The sequence below is a fragment of the Pungitius pungitius genome, chromosome 13 (genome assembly GCF_949316345.1).
Source record: "Pungitius pungitius chromosome 13, fPunPun2.1, whole genome shotgun sequence".
NCBI lineage: Eukaryota > Metazoa > Chordata > Actinopteri > Perciformes > Gasterosteidae > Pungitius > Pungitius pungitius.
Genome location: NC_084912.1, coordinates 3,532,855 through 3,551,690, shown reverse-complemented (window position 1 = coordinate 3,551,690; position 18,836 = coordinate 3,532,855). Strand labels below are relative to the sequence as shown.

The 18,836-nt window shown below is 49.8% G+C and overlaps 1 protein-coding gene across 1 annotated transcript; it reads right to left on the bottom strand.

Annotated features, from left to right (window-relative positions):
* Positions 1-15,741: 15,741 nt before the first annotated feature.
* On the bottom strand, positions 15,742-18,463 carry ppp1r3ca (protein phosphatase 1, regulatory subunit 3Ca). Its single transcript, XM_037466297.2, has 2 exons — positions 18,243-18,463; positions 15,742-17,821 (listed from the first exon to the last, which is right to left on the bottom strand). Exons 1-2 carry the CDS (start codon positions 18,254-18,256, stop codon positions 16,792-16,794), a joined length of 1,044 nt encoding a protein of 347 aa, XP_037322194.2. The 5' UTR covers positions 18,257-18,463; the 3' UTR covers positions 15,742-16,791.
* Between the last annotated feature and the right edge of the window lie 373 nt (positions 18,464-18,836).

The window sequence follows — 18,836 nt, the reverse complement described above, 5'->3', positions numbered from 1 at the left end:
GGTCGGCGCGCTCACGTGCACTGACCTACACTAGGCACACACACACACACACACACAACGAGGAGAAGCTCGGATTACAGCACACGCTGAGGCAGAGCGGCTCCACTCTCCTAAGGAAATCAGAAAGGAGAAACCTGCTCTTGATCACGTAGGGAGACGGGCGAGGTGATTTGAAACCTTAACAATTCCTCCCGCGTTATGATTCAATGAGACCTTAACTGTCAAACAATACTTCCACAAAAGGTAACCTGATATACGCCAGACTTTCATTCTCTATGCAATGCACATGTATCCGCTTACATTTTAAATAATTAATATAAAGCATTTAATAATTAAAATTACAACTGTTTAACTGTTTGTTTTCACTGATTTGATAACAATTTATGTTATAAATTGATCAGTTTTAACTCAATTAGTGATACAGATCGTAGGGAAATTGAGGTCTTATTCCCATTTCATTCATATCTTAAAATAAAGGGATCATATTGCAATGTTCCAGTTGCACACGGATCTGTTGGTCTTGCACAAAGGGCCAAGAGTTTTGTCCTAAAAAGGACGGTTTCCCTTCCAGGGCCAATATGAAAAGGGGGTATAAATACCATGGGTTAAATCATCCTGTCGGCTTCACTCTGCAGGCTGCTCTCTTCGCTCTTGGCTCCATAGTGCAGTGGTGGCCGCCAAAATAAATAAAACAGGCCATTAGTCGGTCGTCTCTTCGTATTGCTGCAAACACTGATTCACACAGCTCCATCACAGGAATAAGTGCATTTAACAACGCTTTGCATGATATGGATGGATTTTGTCAAAAATAAGTACATTAACATTGCTTCAGTGAGAGTATTTCTTTAGAATTTTTTTTGTTAAGAAAATTCAAATGTTGTTATAGGGCTGTGAATGAAAAGAAACTCTTAGAGAACGTATCTTTAGGACGGTTTGACAACACATTTTCTGTCTCATTTTGGAAAAGAAAATGTAAAAATATGATTCTTTCCTGTTTGTTCCCATTTCAATTTCCCCTTCAAACTTCACACTTTTAAAACACACCCACATCCACATCTTTGTGAGGACAGCCTTGCACATAAGGCATGCCTTACCTCCTTTACACTCAAATTAGTCCAGACGAAGATAGATATGCAGGTATCACACACACACACACACACACACACACACACACACACACACACACACACTCAAGCATTGGCGGCCCAAGAAGCTGCAGTTTCTGCTGCAGAAGCGAAGAAGCCTCAGACTCTGAGCTGGTTGGCGGTCCGGAGGAGTTTCACAGCTTGACTCAGCAGATTTATAGACTACAACAACCTGGTTTGGGGCGTGGGGGAGAAAAAAAAAAGACTTGGCAGCGAGAGCGAGAACAGTTACACAAGCAGACTTTTTTTTCCTATTTTGTTGTTGTTATTTTGCCTCTCCCCAAAGCTTCATCCTCATAGAGTCTCTGCCCCTCCTCTTTTCCATATCCTCATCCGTTATGTTCTCTCGAAATAGCTCACAGTCGGGCAGAGGATTATGCAGGAGGGTGACCTAGTTGTGACAGAAGCCCCAGAGGGGGGGGGGGGGGGGGGGGGGCGACCTAATGTTGTTTCGTGAGTAAAGCTCGGTCATTACCAGCTCCCCGAATCAACCAGCAGATGATGATCCAGGCCGCGTGGACGTCTCAGGCGGCTCGTACAGGCGAGGCTCCCGTTGTGTCGCTACGCAGCATCCCCCCCCCCCCCCCCCCCCCGCGAAGAAAATAATCCCCTCTTTGGACAGCTTTTGGAGCAGACGACACAGCTCAAGCTGATTATCCCCCCCCCCCCCCCCTCTAAATTCTCCAGCCAAACATAGTTTCTGGTCTGTCCATAAGGGGACACCATTAACCTGATTGTTTAAATGTAATGTCTGTGTCATCTGACATCTGTGACATCTCCCTGCTTATAAACCACAGTAGACGCCAAACATCCGGCACCGAACATGACGTAACGTGCAATGGAAAAGCACCCACCCCCCCCCCCCCCACCCAAAGTGGTGAGGGACACATTTACACCATAGATTCCACACAGCAGACTTGGTTTCCCATTTTCATCATTGTTTTGAAACAATTAAAAGGTTTCCAAACCTCCGACCTTGGTTCCTTACAGTGATGCCACCTGGTTTTTCAGTCCATAACTTTTGGCGGTTTTCCTCATGATAAACAATTATCTTCAAATAACTTACTTACTGCAGTAAAAAAAAATGGCATAAGAAAATGAGGAAGAAAACAAAATGACTGAGAAAGAACATATCTGTAACAATCAGAGCATTTGGCCTTTTAGAGGAAACTAATATATTATATGGACTCATTACATGCAAAGTGTAAATATCTCACTTTGCATGTAATGAGTCCATGTAAGATATTAGTTTCACCTTTTAAGCTGAATTACTGAAAGTAATGAGCTTTTGCAGAATATTCAAATTTTTCGAGTTTCACCTGTATTTCATACTAAACTTTTTTCAGAGCAAGAGGACGTGCTGCTAAAAACGACTAACGTGGTGTCTGAACTTTCATCACTTCCCTCCCGCTGACCACACCTCACCGCGTCAGAGATCAAGATATTGCACATTCTCTCCATTTCTCACATTTCATAATTATCTTGCATTGACCTATAAAAAACCCGACCTATAAGACATTAGAAATCACTACAACACGAACAGGTTGATCTGAAATTGTGACTCAAAGCCAGAGAGCAGGTCCAGTCCGGTTCTGTCCTCGTCGTCTATATGTGCGACATTCCTCGCCGGACGCGCTGGCGTCCGCATTCCCTGCAGGACCAACAGTCGATATCTGTCACCTCAACCTTTCACAGAGGAGCACTGAGAGGTGCCGCAGGCTGAAAATAAACTGCTGTAACCACGGAAACCAGGGGCCAGGGAGGGGAGGAGGAGGGGAGGGGGGGGGGGGGGTGAAGCGTTTCCTGGCTAGGCCTCATTGACATGGCCAACATTCATGAAGTGGTGACAAACGAAGAAAGGAGATACGTTATACGTTTATATTACTGTTTACCCACAAAGAGCTCCGGAGAGATGAACATCTCATGGAGGCTTGACTCAGCATCCGTAGACTCGGGCCTCTCGCTCCAGTCGGTGCGGGAGGAGGCCTCGGTTGACCTCCCATGTGATGGCGGCGGCGCGTTTCTCTGTTTCCTCCTCCAGAAACAGGAAGCTGCGTCTGTGGTTTAATTTCCCATGAAGCAAAGTGTGTGCACGCTGTTTCTCGCGCTTCCCCCTCGACGCTGCGCGACACACCGTCGGCTCCGCCCTTTAACTGCTGGTTCGCAGTTGCGTCACCCAAACAAACTTGTGCAATTCTTTTGTTTTTTTGTTGTCGTTGCAGTGGGAAGACGAGCAGGATGTGACAGGATGTGGCAGGTCGAGATCAGGCGAGGACTCGATACAAACTTCACACGGCTCAATCCGCACGTACTCTCTCCTGGGGGCTTGGGTGGTGAATGTGGTGTCAGCGTTGGATAATACGTTCTGATAGTCGGTGTTACTAAGTGATCGTGTGTAGAGCGTGTACATGTCCCTGATATTCCTCTGTTCAAACTGTTCAAATGAGACTCTTGAAATCCTGTTAACAAAGTAAATATCTGTATCTTTATTTCACTCTTTTCACATCATTCTTGTTTTTTTCTACTGTAGGACTTTTTAGATAATCCACACAATTAAGGGTTTATGTGTCTACTTTTGCCCTAGTTAAAAAACACAAAATGATTATGTGCCTTTTAGCTAAAGCCACTTATGATTAATCATTGTCCATGTTAAACAACATTCGTACACATGCAAAAAGAAAAAGCTTTATGTAGATTGCAAATGTCAACATTGTGAATGAAACTTCCAGCTATTGGGTCTGGATAATCTGGAGTTGTCTTATATTGACTGGTTTAATATTTTGTTTTGCTGATTAGAAAGTGTAAGGAGACGCCGGATTTGGAGGGATCCATTCGCAGGTTTTTATTAGAGCATCAGACAGGCAGAGTCAATGACAGCAGACAGGGCAACGTAGAGCAGACAGGATCGTAGTCAGCGGGCAGGCAGGGGTCGGGGCAGGCAGAGAGCAATCGGCAGTACGGTCCGGGGTCAATAAACAGGGATCAAGACAAGGAGAAAACGCTCAGAAATGACAGCCGGGGCAGAATCAAGACTTCGCAGTGAGTGTGTGGGTGTCAGTGGCTCTTGTGTGTGTGTCAATGAGGTGCAGGTGTGTGTGTCAATGAGGTGCAGGTGTGTGTGTCATCAGTGGTGTTGTGGAATCAGTCCCAGGTGTGAAGCATGATGGGAGATGGAGTTCGAAACCAGTTAGTACTCGGGAGAGGGGTCCCTCCGATGGCGAGAGGGAGGCGGTGCGGGAGCCTCCTTCGTAACAGAGCCCCCCCCCTGTGAGCGGCTCCTGACGCGAAGAGGTACGCGGCGCCGAGGTCTTCCGCGGGGACGAGGGGCCGGCTTCTCCGGGTGTGCGCGATGAAACTCCTCCGTGAGTGTGGGGCCAAGGATGTCCTTAGCATCGGCCCAGGATCGCTCCTCCGGACCGAACCCCTCCCAGTCCACCAGATATTGGAGGGTCTTGCCCCGGCGTCTGGAGTCGAGCAGCTCATGCACACGGTAAGCCTCCTCGCCGTCGACCAGGATGGCGGGGGGAGGTTGTGACGTGGATCTCTCCTCCCGCGCTCCTCTCGGGCCATCGGCAGGTTTTAGCAGGGAGACATGGAATGTAGGGGAAATACGGTAGTTGGCGGGTAGGTCTAATCGAAAGGATACAGGGGTAATTTGCTTCTTAATTTGAAATGGACCCTCATACCTGGGGCTGAGCTTGCGACATGGGAGTCGAAGTCGGAGGTCTTTGGTGGAGAGCCAGACCCACTCTCCGGGACTGTACTGGGGACCAGGACGACGGCGACGGTTGGCCTGACCTTCCTGGCGTCTAACGGCGTGGAGGAGGTGAGTGTGGGCCTGGTTCCAAGTCTCCTCGCTTCTCTGCAACCACTCTGTAACGGATGGTAGGTTAGTGGGCTCCCCTGACCACGGGAATAGCGGTGGCTGAAAGCCCAAGACGCATTGGAACGGGGTGATGCCCGTGGCGGGTTTGACCAGCGAATTCTGGGCGTATTCGGCCCAGAATAGATATCTGCTCCACTCCGTCTGTTGTCGCTGGCAGTATGAGCGGAGGAAACGGATAACGTCCTGGTTCAGACGCTCAGTCTGCCCATTGGATTGTGGGTGGTAACCGGAGGTGAGGCTGACGTTAACGTTGAGGCGTTGGAAGAAGGCGGACCATACTCTGGAGGTGAATTGGGGTCCCCGGTCTGACACTATGTCCTCCGGTAGTCCGTAGAAACGGAAGACCTGGTTGCAGAGCAGTTCCGCAGTGGCTAGTGCTGTGGGAAGTTTGGGTAGTGGGACGAGTCGGCAGGCCTTGGAGAATCGGTCCACGATGGTGAGGATGGTGGTATGTCCCTGCGATGCGGGTAGGTCGGTGATGAAGTCTATGGCAATGTGGGACCAGGGTCGTTGGGGTATGGGTAGTGGTGTTAGTAGGCCGGCTGGTAATTGTCTGGGGGTTTTGGAGGTGGCGCAGTTTGCGCAGTTCTGCACGTGTCGGGTGGTGTCAGGAGTCAGAGTGGGCCACCAGAAGCGGTTCTTGAGGAGCTGAATTGTGGCGGTGATACCGGGGTGTCCGGAGCTTGGGGTCGAGTGCACCTGATCGAGGAGTCGTGAACGTAGCGTCTCGGGGACGAAGAGGAGATTTGCGGGACATTCGGAGGGAGGTGCTTGACGAAGGTTCAGCTGCTCGATCTCCGTGATGATGTCCCATTGAACCGGCGCCACGAGCAAGCTTTCCGGGATAATGTTATCCCTTGCAGTGGGTGGAACTCCCTCGGTCTGGCGAGAGAGGGCGTCGGCCTTCGTATTCTTGGAGCCTGGTCGATAGGTTACCGTGAACTGGAATCTCGTGAAGAAGAGGGCCCATCTGGCTTGCCGGGGTTCCAAACGTTTAGCGGAGCGAAGGTATTCGAGATTCCTGTGATCGGTTAGAATGATGAATGGCTGGTTCGCTCCCTCCAACCAGTGCCGCCACTCCTCGAGTGCCAGTTTCATGGCCAGTAACTCACGATTGCCCACATCGTAGTTACGTTCGGCTGGGGTTAGTTTGCGAGAGAAGTAGGCGCATGGGAACATCCTGGCGGGTGTGCCTTGACGCTGGGAGAGAATGGCCCCTACTCCGGTGTTGGAGGCGTCGACCTCCACTATGAATTGGAGCTCGGGGTTGGGGTGTCGCAGGAGGGGTGCTGAGGTGAACCGTGACCGTAGCTCGTCGAAGGCATGTTGTGCCTCCTGGGACCAGTTGATGCGGTGCGTGTGGCGCTTGGTCAGGGTGGTTAGGGGAGCAGCCACTGTGCTGAAGTTTCGGATGAATCTTCGATAGAAATTCGCGAACCCCAGGAATCGTTGCAGTTCCTTCACCGTGTGGGGCACTGGCCAGTTCGCCACTGCCGTAACCTTCCTCTCGTCCATGGCCACCCCCTCCTGACTGATTATATACCCCAAGAATGCAGTTCTGGTCTGGTGAAACTCGCATTTCTCTGCTTTGGCATAGAGCTGGTGTTGAATGAGTCTTTCCAGGACAAGTCGGACATGTTGGATGTGTTCCTCCATGGAGGTGGAGTAGACCAGTATGTCGTCGATGTAGACGATGACCCATTTCTCCAGCATGTCACGGAAGATGTCATTCATGAAGGACTGGAACACGGATGGGCTGTTCGCTAGGCCGAACGGCATGACCAGGTATTCGTAGTGCCCGCTAGTGGTGGAGAATGCCGTCTTCCACTCGTCACCCTCACGGATGCGAATCAGGTTGTATGCGTTGCGTAGGTCTAGTTTGGTGTAGTATCGGGCTTGACGGAGTTGTTCTAGGGCGGCTGGGACGAGAGGCAGAGGGTACCGATACTTGACAGTGATGTCATTAAGTCCACGATAATCGATGCAGGGGCGAAGGGATCCATCCTTTTTCTTAACGAAGAAAAACCCGGCCGCTGCCGGTGACGTTGATGGTCGAAGAAACCCCTTCGCTAATTCCTCCTCGATGTAGTTCCTCATCGCTTGTGACTCGGGTTGTGACAGAGGGAATATTCTCCCCTTGGGGGGAGAGGTGCCTGGCAGTAGGTCTATGGCACAGTCGATTGGACGATGTTCGGGGAGTTGAGCAGCCCTCCTCTTGCAGAAGGCCTCAACGAGGTCGGCGTATTCGGGTGGCAGATTCTGTTCTGTTGACCCGGGGTTGACGGGTTCTGGAGGGTGATGGGGTGCACGGGGTACCCTGGTTAGGCAGTGGTTGTGACATGAAGTGTCCCATTGTGTGATCTGATTCTCTCTCCAGGAGATGTGTGGGTTATGGGTGCGTAGCCAGGGCAGGCCCAAAATCACAGAGTGGTTGCGAGCCTGGATAACATAGAACTTGATCCTCTCCGAATGTAGTGCACCGACGTGCATGTTGATCTCTTCGGTGAGGTGTTGTACTCTCCCCTCCCCTAGCGGTCGGCCGTCTAGCGCCTCCACTGTGAGGGAGGAACCACAAGAATTAAACCTCAACTGGTGGTTAGTGGCAAACTCACGTGACATGAAATTCCCCGCGGCCCCAGAGTCCAGTAGCGCTGTGGTTGGGATAACTTTGCCCCGAACCAGCAAACGAATGGGTAGAATGAAGCAGGAATTTAGTGTGCTAGATTTGGGAATCGCACTCACCGATTGGGGATCGTTAGGAGGACGTACTGGGCAGGCGGCCCGCAGGTGTCCGGTCTGTCCGCAGTAGAGACACAGATGTTTCTGCAAGCGGCGTTCACGTTCCTCCTGAGTGAGGCGAGTGACGCCTAGTTGCATGGGTTCAGGTGTGGCGGAGGTCTCCCGTGTGAGCCGGGGTGGATACCGGTTAGGACGCCGTGAACGAATCAAGTTGTCGATTTGAATGGCCAGGTTAATGTATTCGTCCAACCCTCTTCCCTCGTCCCGACAGGCCAGCTCCGATTGTAGTTCGGCAGATAAACCTTTGCGAAACAGGGTCTTCAGTGTGTCCTCGACCCAGTTGGTTTGCGCAGCGAGTGTGCGGAAAGATAAAGAATACTCAGCTGCGGTTCTCCTCCCCTGGGTCAGTTCGAGCAGCTGCTCCCCGGCATCCCCGTATTCAGTGGGGTGTTCGAACACGTTGCGGAACTGTAGCAGGAAGTTGGTGAACGTGGGGAAGGCGGATCCGTCGGGTCTCCAGACGGCGGTCGCCCACTCCAACGCCCTCCCGGTGAGTAGCGAGCTGATGAAAGCTATCCGACTCGAATCCGTTGGATACATCGAGGGTTGTTGGTCGACGAAGAGTGTGCATTGGTGAAGAAAGCCTCTACATTTTACAGCAGTGCCATCAAACTTTTCCGGAAGAGCCAGACGAGGATTAACAGAATGGTTTACGGTCGCTGGGGAGGCATTGGGAGGAGGATTCGGTGGCGTGGCGTCTGCTGATACCCGTAGCCCGTTTAGTGCGTGCACTAGTTCCTCGGTGAGGGTGGTCAGACGCTGTAGCTGATGGTGGTGCTGGGCCAGCTGGGTGGCTTGAGCGGAGAGCTCCGAAGACAGGTGTACGAGGCCTGCTGGATCGGTGAGTGGCGAAGTCTTCTGTAAGGAGACGCCGGATTCGGAGGGATCCATTCGCAGGTTTTTATTAGAGCATCAGACAGGCAGAGTCAATGACAGCAGACAGGGCAACGTAGAGCAGACAGGATCGTAGTCAGCGGGCAGGCAGGGGTCGGGGCAGGCAGAGAGCAATCGGCAGTACGGTCCGGGGTCAATAAACAGGGATCAAGACAAGGAGAAAACGCTCAGAAATGACAGCCGGGGCAGAATCAAGACTTCGCAGTGAGTGTGTGGGTGTCAGTGGCTCTTGTGTGTGTGTCAATGAGGTGCAGGTGTGTGTGTCAATGAGGTGCAGGTGTGTGTGTCATCAGTGGTGTTGTGGAATCAGTCCCAGGTGTGAAGCATGATGGGAGATGGAGTTCGAAACCAGTTAGTACTCGGGAGAGGGCTCCCTCCGATGGCGAGAGGGAGGCGGTGCGGGAGCCTCCTTCGTAACAGAAAGGTCCTCCAGACACATGAGGACAATAATCCAAAATCCATAAAAACACACACACAAAAACATAAAGAACACAATGGATCCGTTAAAATGTCGACGGGTTTCCTTCCTTCAGACCAGTTCTCCTCTTCAAAATCACAACCAAGTCCATCTAAAGCAATGCATCAAGCTTTTTGCATTGTGCAAGAAAGCTTTTATTGCAACATTCATACAGAAGCATCAATATAGAAAAAAACGTCCTGAAAGTGTTCTTCTACGTTTCAGACGTGATTGGTTTCAGCCTTGAATACTTATTGGAAATAAACATTGTACGTTTCGAACAAATGCCCTCAAATGAATCATTTTCAAACCCAATGTGTAGTATTTCATTCACTGAGACGACGTCTCCATCGACCCGAGACGTGCTTTCATCCTCTGAATGAGTCGCCGAACGCGGAGCTGGGAAACTCACGCAAACTATGGGTCTCGACCTGCCGAGCCGACACTGTCCGTGAGTCACTCGCGTCGCTATGGAAACCGACGTCGTGGATGACGCGGTACGGGTTTTTTGGCCGTTTCGGCCTCCCGGGAAGTCGGCTGACTAAACTCCAACGGTATTTTTACGACGGCGCATCCGGGGATCTCACCTTTAAATTGTTGAGAGGTGGATTCTGTTCCAACTTGAGCCACGAGGTTCCAGAACGTGGGTTTTAATGAGGAGACACTGGCTTTGAGCTTTGTTTAAAATGTTGCATAAGGAGTGGGGAGGGTGAGATGCAGAGGTCAGGTTGGCCACCTGTTGGCCTTCTCTCTCTCTCCCTCTCTCTCTCTCTCCCTCTCTCTCTCTCTCTCTCTCCCTCCCTCTCTCTCTCTCTCTCTCTCTCTCTCTCTCTCTCTCTCTCTCTCTCTCTCTCTGGCCTCTGATTCACAGTAAGCTGAGGATTTGGCTCCAGCCCTTTCCCTCGGTACCTTTCTCATCCCAAACCTTCATTTGTTTTCTTCCCCCTGTCTCACCTTTGTTCAACCTTTTTCATATTTCCTTTTACTCATCTCTCTTTTTTTCTGCCAGTCTTCTCGCACCTCTCTGACGCTCTTTGATCTCCTCTCCAGCTCTCCGACACCCGATCCCCCCCCCCGCCCCCCACCCCCCACCTCTCGGCAATGCTATACACACTATTTGACCTTTAGCCAACATGCAGCTCACGTGTTCTGTTAAAGCTTCCATCCATATCTCACACCCACCCGACATGAACCCGCCGGTCGATGTTATCATCTGAGAGGCCTGATGGGTTTAATCACCTTGTGACTTTGAAATCCATAAGACCTATTTGAGGAAATGCAACTCTTTTATTATTATTTTAAAGTTTGTCTTTTTTTAACCCAAAGCAATACAATGAATAAAGCTCTCAAATGGGGTTGATCATATTACAGTATATAACAGTCTTGTTCCTCCCGTCACTCAGTCGGGGGTTTTAGGTGTGAAGATGAAAAACATCCTGATTAGAGGATTAGAGGATTTACGTCTCCGGCAGGCCGGCGGCCTCTTTAGCGCAGAACAAAGGAAAAGGGACGTCGAATGACTTGCTTATTTTCTCTCTCTCTCTGTGTGTGTGTGTGTTTCTATTTTTGTCGAGTGCATGGACGTAAAGACCCTGAGAGAAAACGGCCCTCCCCTCGTCTGTGCTTGCGTGCTTTCCCTTTTTTTTCTGCCTTGGTGAGCGTACGTGCAGATTATTTACTGTGTGTGTGTGTGTGTGTGTGATGCGACGTGTTTATAGCTTGTTAGCGGAGGTTTTCGTGTGCGCGGCTGCCAATGTGGTTTGATGAGTCTTCTGCTCTCTTTGTCCCTTTGTGTATTCAGAAAGACTCACGTGGATGCCGGACCCTTTCAGACCCCCCCCCCACCCCCCCTCTTCACATTTCTCTGACAGCAGACACAACGAGACCCTTATTAACATTCCCTCTAAGAGAGAGAAACACAAGGAGCCTGATCCTGGTTGTCAGAGGCTATATACTGTATATATATATATATATATATATATATATATATATATATTTAGGTTATATATGGTGAGTTTAGTGAACAGAAAGTTAAAAATGTAGTAAATCATCGCTACACTGTAGTTTAATAATGAAAATGTTCCAAATTGGGCCCGGTGACAGACCGTGACCTCCTGCTGCAAAGCGAGGACACACCTGTGCGTCCGAGCATCCCAGAGAACAAGCGGCCTTTGTTGCGCCCGTCGACCCGTTCGGGTCCGGAGTCGCACGAGGTCCAGTGGAGGTCAGGACTCTGAAAGGCTCTTCAGTGTCCGTCTTCCCCCCTCTGTGTCTCTGCAACTTTTGCTTGAACCTGAGCACCACCCCCCCCCCCCCCCCCCCACAACCACCAGCAGAGCACGCTCCCCCCGCGTGGACCCGCCGTGGTTGGTGGCGTCGCAGTTGAAGCAGCACGCCGCTCCGTGCAGGGACAGCTGCACCTCGTTCCCAAAGGTGATCACATGACCAAAGGACAGAGCGAAGCGACCGTATCTCTTCAATGCAGAACATATTTAGAAATAAAATATACAGTATGTGCATTTACAAACACTGTTTGTTTACAGGCCAACACTCACAATTTGAAATACTAACAGTAGCAGAGCCTCAAAACTGCAACTACACACTTAAGTTGGGTTTAACGCACTTGGTTACTTTTTAAATTTAATGCATTTCTCAATCTCAGGGGGGGGGCTGCGTCTCTTATCAGTTTTACCTTTTGCCTGCTGTTTCTGAATGGGGGTGGGGGGGGTGGGGGGGGCTTTAAACTGGAGCAGCTCTGGTGACCTTTACGCTGACCTTCAACCGATAAGACCTGAGAGAAACACTGAACTTTGAACTGAAGTGTGATTTGTAAACGGGAAAAGCTCATTATCTACAACACCTCCACCCATTCTCCTTCACAGCTGACTTTTATTATTGGTCACTTTTTTTTAAGGCTGCGCTCAGGCTGTCGGGGGCCGCCGTTTGTTTCTGGCTGGAACCCCCCCCCCCCCCCCCCCTCTCCTAATGTGATTTGGCTCTAATTAGCTTTAACAGCTTTAGTGCTGTGCAGACGTGTCCAATGCTCACCCATTGGATGCTGCCCGTCTGCTTCTGTTACCGGTGGAAAGGAACCTTTTTACAGGTATTTTTGTCATAAAGTAAAGTACAGGACGCTTGGGCCACCATTGATATCGGCACAAAATATCATGGCAATCCATCCATATTCTCGGCCTTTGGTTAATTTGTGTATTACTTAGTGCACTTTTAAAGGAACTAGACATTTGATTACAGAGAATCCAACGTATACCCTGCTTTTAGTCAGAGTATAAAGTCCAGAGTCAATTTAAAGTGGATGTGATCTGTAGGAACTGGACTTCCACATGGAGAAATATTAATATAGTTTTTTAAACAGGACGTTTAGAGTGGCTGGCCATATTTTTGCCACTGAAGAAGATGACCTCCTGCGTCTTGGGGGTCAGTGGAGTAAATATTTCCATGCTGTTTGACCTTTAAGTCTCCGCCAGTATCACCGCTCGCGAATACACACGATGACGCACAAGCCGCTCACATGACACAAACACACACACACATACACACACACAAAGCCACAATTTCTGTCTGTTGTAAAACACACTTGCGACCTTAAAAATGGAGCATTATCTACAGCTCCCTAGTGTTTAACGTCAAACAAACGCGACACCTGGACGCGGGAGGAATGAGGAGAAAAATCTGCTCGGGTGCAAAAATGTTTCCCCCCAGGATCTCGGTGCTTTTATCAGTGGCAAAAGAGTGCAGCTTGTTGATGAATAAATGGTACCCACATCCCTGCATGACCGGCAGCGGTTCTATTCCATTAAATAGAGTGCTGCTGACTTCAGCTCCCACAGCAGCCATCTGCATGAGCAACAATACGCCATTAAACAACTCTTTTTTGCTGTGTTACGCAACTGCACTTTTACACAGAAGCTCTCAGCCCGAGCGGCGGGCTGCTGGGCAACAATCCTCCGGCGCACAAAACACACACAAAGGAGTAAACGTCGATGAGGTAGCGCGAGGCTCAAGCGCATGACACCATGTTTACACCTGCAGGCAGCAGGAGGAGGAGGAGTCCTCCGGGGACGCTCATGTCATGTGTGACATCGTGAATGTGGCGCAGGCCTTGTTTCCCAGATGCCGCTCTGAAATATCTTCTGCGGTACATGTAGCATTTTGGAGCTAATCTAGTACCTGAAACGAGGCGTTGTGCCCAAATATGCTGTTTGCGGGCCGACACCACCGACCGCACGCAGCCCTGCTAACAGGATCCCCCACACAAGAGCTGCTTCAGGACCTCAGGACCCTCTCAAAAGCAAAAAGATTCAGGGCATTTCCCGATAATGACAGAATCAGGGCCGTTGTTAAGTTTCAGCGAGAGGAAATCGTGTGCAGGTCCTGGGACCACGCGCATGTGTGTGTGTGTGTAATTCTGGCTCACACGCCCTCCTTGTGTAGCTCCATGTGTCTCTCTCACGCACAAACTCTCCCTCCCTCTCAACTTGTCGGACTGACAGACGGTTGCATTAAGCGAGAGTTTTCGGCTATTCCCATCCCGGTTAACCAGCGCTTCACCCCCACCCCCCCCCCCCCCCCACCCTCTCCTCGAGAGGCTGGATTCTCTCCTGCACAGATCTGTGTTTCTGAGATGCTCCTTGTGCCTCCGCTACTTCTAACATGTCCTGTTACCATGCCGTCTTTTGCCCAATTAGTATTAAAAATCAGAGCAACAGGAGATGTTATAATACAGTGGAGGTGAAGAGAATCGTTTTTAGTGTTGCTTTACCATTGGAGAATGGATTCAGAACATCCACCATTCAAAAGTACTTCCAATCAGTGAAAACCAAAATCCTAAAATGCTTGTTCGACAGAAATAGTTCATTTACTTTCAAAAACGGTGTCATGAAGAAGTTTAGTTTGCACCTGCTGGGACCCTCGATGGGCCCCTCGGGATCGATACGGGACGATCAATTCCACCAATCAAACACACCGCAATACATAAACACACTAAAATACCTTCTCCCCCGACGGCTTATCTCTCTGGTCACGTGCCACAGAAAGAGCTCCCAAATGACCTTTCAACTGAGACAACATTAAACATGCATTATAAACACACACACACACACACACACACATTGTCAAAAGGGACAGAAACGTGACCTTGTTTGGACCAACAAAACACACACATTGTCAAAAGGGACAGAAACGTGACCAACAAAACACACACACACACGTGTTTATGTTCTTCATAGTATAAAAAATTGTTTCATATTCGTATTGTACCATAATCATTGATTAAAAATCCACATTTAGCACCATGTTTCACTTTTATTCCCATTTGTTGCACCTGGATCAAAATACAAAATACTCTTTTCTGTTCCATCTTCCATGTTACTGACCAATCACAGCAAGGGTGAAAGGTCAAAGGTCTCCACATTTTTCTATGGCTTTTATGCAATTCTTTGTGGTGGCCCAAACTTCATTTCACCTTTTTTTTAAATAATAAAAAGAAATAAAAACAGCAAATTTGGCTTAAATTAGTCGGAGTAGCTGAGGTCAACTCAACATCACACGGAGGTGGGTTTGTTTTTGTGACCTCACGAACGCTCCAAGGCCAGTTTCTGTCCTTTTATTCACGTTGGAACATTATGCTCCAGTCATCCCGGTCTAAATGAATGTTTGACTGGACTGTGATCCACATGTACCTTTTGGGGGGGAAGACAGTGAATGCCGCGGCGTGCCTACGCGAAGGTAGCGTACACCATCAGGGCGGAGGGGGTCGCAGGGATCGCGGGCTAGTTTCAGTGATTTATCAGGAAATGAACACAAAAAGTATTAAAGGAATGTATGAGCCAGCAGGTGGAGAATTCGGTTGACCATGGATCAGCTTTTCCATCTTCCACAAATCAAAAACCACAGTTAGAACTGTCGGAACGACTCACCTCCCCCTGAGATCCAAACCGAGTGATGCATTGACAGTTAAATACTTGAATGTTAGCGATGTATGTCGTTCATACAGAAAGTTATGCCTGTAGTCAAAGAGTTAAAAGTAATAAAACAGGGATTTTTAAAGCTTAAGAGGGGTCATCCTACTCCGGCCTGAGGGCCTTTCCTTTGTGCATGCCACAGGAAGGGAGAGAGCTTTCTTCCTGCTCACTTGGAATCCCTGCACAGCGCCGTGCACCATTGAAAAGACCGCTGTGGAACCGCTGCTCTCATCTTCATTCCAAATATCCAATAAATCGAGGGCTTTGCAATGTGTTTGTTGTTAAAGGGAGTCTATGAAGTTTGAGGGTGTAATGATTGCAAATGGCTCTGCATGGCTGACTGCTGCATGCAGGCGTGCATCGATCTAAGCTGACCAGCTGATGATTGGTCACATTGGTTTGTCTGACGAATTTGTGATTTATTACATTTTTTAAACTTGGTTTCATCTGAAAAATTTGGACAGATGACCACTAATGAGTAATATACTACTAATTCTGCTTTTATGTGTTGGTCCCATGTCCATTGGGAAAGGCCTTATGAAAAAAAATGATCAACAAATAATGAAAAGAAGAAAATGTTTTTACTTTTTTACTTTTATTTGCATATTAAATGTTATTACACATGAAAGCACTTTCACAAATCACCTGGAAAGTTCATCTATGTCATCACACGGACAAAAACCCACCGAAACATCCATGACAAAAAAGGGTCAGAAGTAATTTCTAGCGCAAATATATAAAAATTAATTTCTGCAGGGGAAATACGTCACACACACCTTCAAGTGAAACCAAATACTGGGGAAAAGACTTTTCTTCATGTCGAGAAAACCCTGTTTCAAAAGAGGAGAATCTCACTCGCAGCCACACATACTGTACACTCATCACATAATTGCACTTCTTTAAACATTCGTCTTCATTTCTTTCATCTTGACATACTTGAACCATCCAAAAATCACAAAGCGTCCTCCTTTTGTCAGAGACAACCAAAAACCACGCAGCGTCTCTTTTCTGATACCACAGTTCCTCGAGAAAACCTCGAACTTACATCTTCCAAACATTTTTCATCAGACACGTGCAATTTGCATGAAGGGAAAGAAAGAGTTGCATGACTCAACATTTGAAGGCCATTTGAATCGGTTGTTTGAAGTGAAAAATGTTAGTGTGCAACTTTCATTAGAAACTAATCGATTTAGTTTTTAGTAGAGAAGCGTTTTGTATTGCCATGCACTCCCTGTACTTTCCCTTCAACATGAAGGACTCGATCAGCATCACCATTTCCACGTCTTGAGTTCACAGACATCACATTTACAGGGACATCGCAATCAGTGCATATTTAACCATTACAGCGGGGCCTTTAGAAAGCGGCTCAACACTTGTAGTGGGCTGTACAAAATTGTCTGTATTTTAGTGGGAGGGCACTCTGAGAAGGCACATTAATATCTTACAGAAGAGCAGAATGTGAAAAATTACAAACAAATTTCCCCCATTGACTTCGTCTTCGTCTCTCAGGCCAAAACGACCACGTCACAGACCAGAGGTTCTTGGCTCGAGTTTCGTCCCTGGCTGAGAACCAGCCGCACCCACAGCTGGTTTCCCAAAAGGCCTTTTCAGCAAACAAGCCTGACGCTTTCACCAATAAGGCACGGCGTCATCGACCTGGCCCCAGCTCTGCCAACCAGGAAACAGTCCGCTACACATACGTGGACTGCCGAACTGGTCAAACTCCATCTCCAGAACCTTCACGCCCCCGTGTTTGTGCCCCGGCGCCTGCTTCTGCTCAACGGAAGACGGGGCCGCGCGAGCGTTCGAGTCCTCCCCGCCGCACCCGCCGCGCTTCAGGACGTAGTTCCTGCCGTCGTTGTTGTCCCAGAAGGTCTGACCCTGGGATCGGAAGCAGATGCAGAACTCCACGCGGTTCTGCGGCGGGATGCGGACGGGCAGCTCCAGGACGAACGCAAAGGTGTCAGTGTCCTGGCAGCTGTAGATGTTGTTCATGAAGGTGCATTCCACGTCGGCGAAGCTGACCCACGAGTCGAAGGTGGCGCGCAGCTGCACCGACTTCTCGAACCCCGTGTTCCGCACCTTGACCGTGCCGGTCAGCGAGCGCTCCTGCAGCGAGCAGCTCTCCAGGCACACCGAGTTCTGGATCAGGCGGTTCCGGAAGTCCAGGTAGTCGGCCGAGGGCTGCTCAAAGTCCAGCGCCAGGCTGCGCGTCGAGCCGATCCTGAGGTCCCTCGTGGCTGTTTCCAGGTCCGCCATGTCGAACTGCAGCTCCTCGCCGATGCCGCCGCTGCTGTTGCCGTGATACGGCTCGTCGTCGAACTTGGAGAAGACGTGGATGGCGGTGAGGGACATGCCCTTGGTGTCTGCGAACACCACCTTCTTCTTGCCGCCCTTGCCGCCGCTCCAGCCCACGCCGTCGCCGCCGTCCGCGGCCCTCTGCAGGGTGCTGAGACACGGCCGCAGGGGCTTGTAGTGCCTCTGCTTGTGGCTGCGGGCGGCGGACTGGTTGACCCGGCTCCTGGACCTCTGAAGCTCTTCGCAGGAGCCGAAGAAGCCTCGGAGGGGGGGCGGGGAGTGGCTGAGGTAGAATCTCATGGCCACGTCCATGGGCATCACGGGGCCAGGCATTGTTGATGGGCTGAAGGACCTGAGCAGGCTGAGGGAGGGAGGGAGGGAGGGAGGGAGGGAGGAGGAGAAACGAGGGGAGGTGGTGTGAGATGGAGGGAGGGAGGGAGTTGGCCGTTTGAGAGAGAGAGAGAGAGAGGGAGAGAGAGAGAGAGGGAGAGAGAGGGGGGGGAGGGTTTAGAACGGTGACTTGACTTTTCTGATTTTAAAAAAAGCCGTGTTTCTGTGCTTATTCAGATGCAACTGGACACTTAGACCCAAATTCCACAACTTTGCCATTTCTATTCCCGTGTAAAGTTGCCATTTCATTGCTCCTTCACAATGCAGATTAAATCTAAACTATTCTCTGTAATCTAAATCAATCAGCTTTTAAAAACTTTTAAAGACCCGTTTTCGTTGTTGCCACATTGACACACAACAAGACACAAAACAAAAACCTTTCTCATCCTTACCTTGCGGCACTCATCGAATAGAGAAATAAACTCCAAGGGGGAAGTTTTTCTGTCCCTTCTGACTGGTGGCAGTGTTTTACTGAAATGTCATTCTGTCGTCACGCCTCCCTTTTCTCTTGCTGCCTCGGCCCGGCTGCCTCTGCCTCACAGTGCTCTGGTGCTGCTCACCGCTCGGGGATTTCAACTGCCACATAGAGAGCATTTTGCATACCGCTGTCATATGGCTCCCCCGAGCAGCCAATGAGAGCGGCTCGTGGAATCCACTGCCAGCCAATCGGCACGGACCGGGCCTGGCCTGCCGGGGGGCCGGCTGATAGGGGAAGGGGGGGTGGGGAGGGGAGGAGAAGGGGGAGTGTCGCTCGCATGGGCCTCATAGTTGGGATACCTCAAGGCTGTTGCCTCAGCTGCGATTTGAGAAGCACGGTGGACCCCTGCTGGTGCCGGAGATGACCTTCACTGTGCTGCATGAGGCCCTCTGGCTCTCCGTGGCTGGGCTTCTCCGGCTCACAGCAGGATTATTTCTGTCCCGGTGACTTTGCTCAAAGCAGACTGACGCAGGAAAAAGATGCTTTTGATAGTTCCTAAAATAAATAA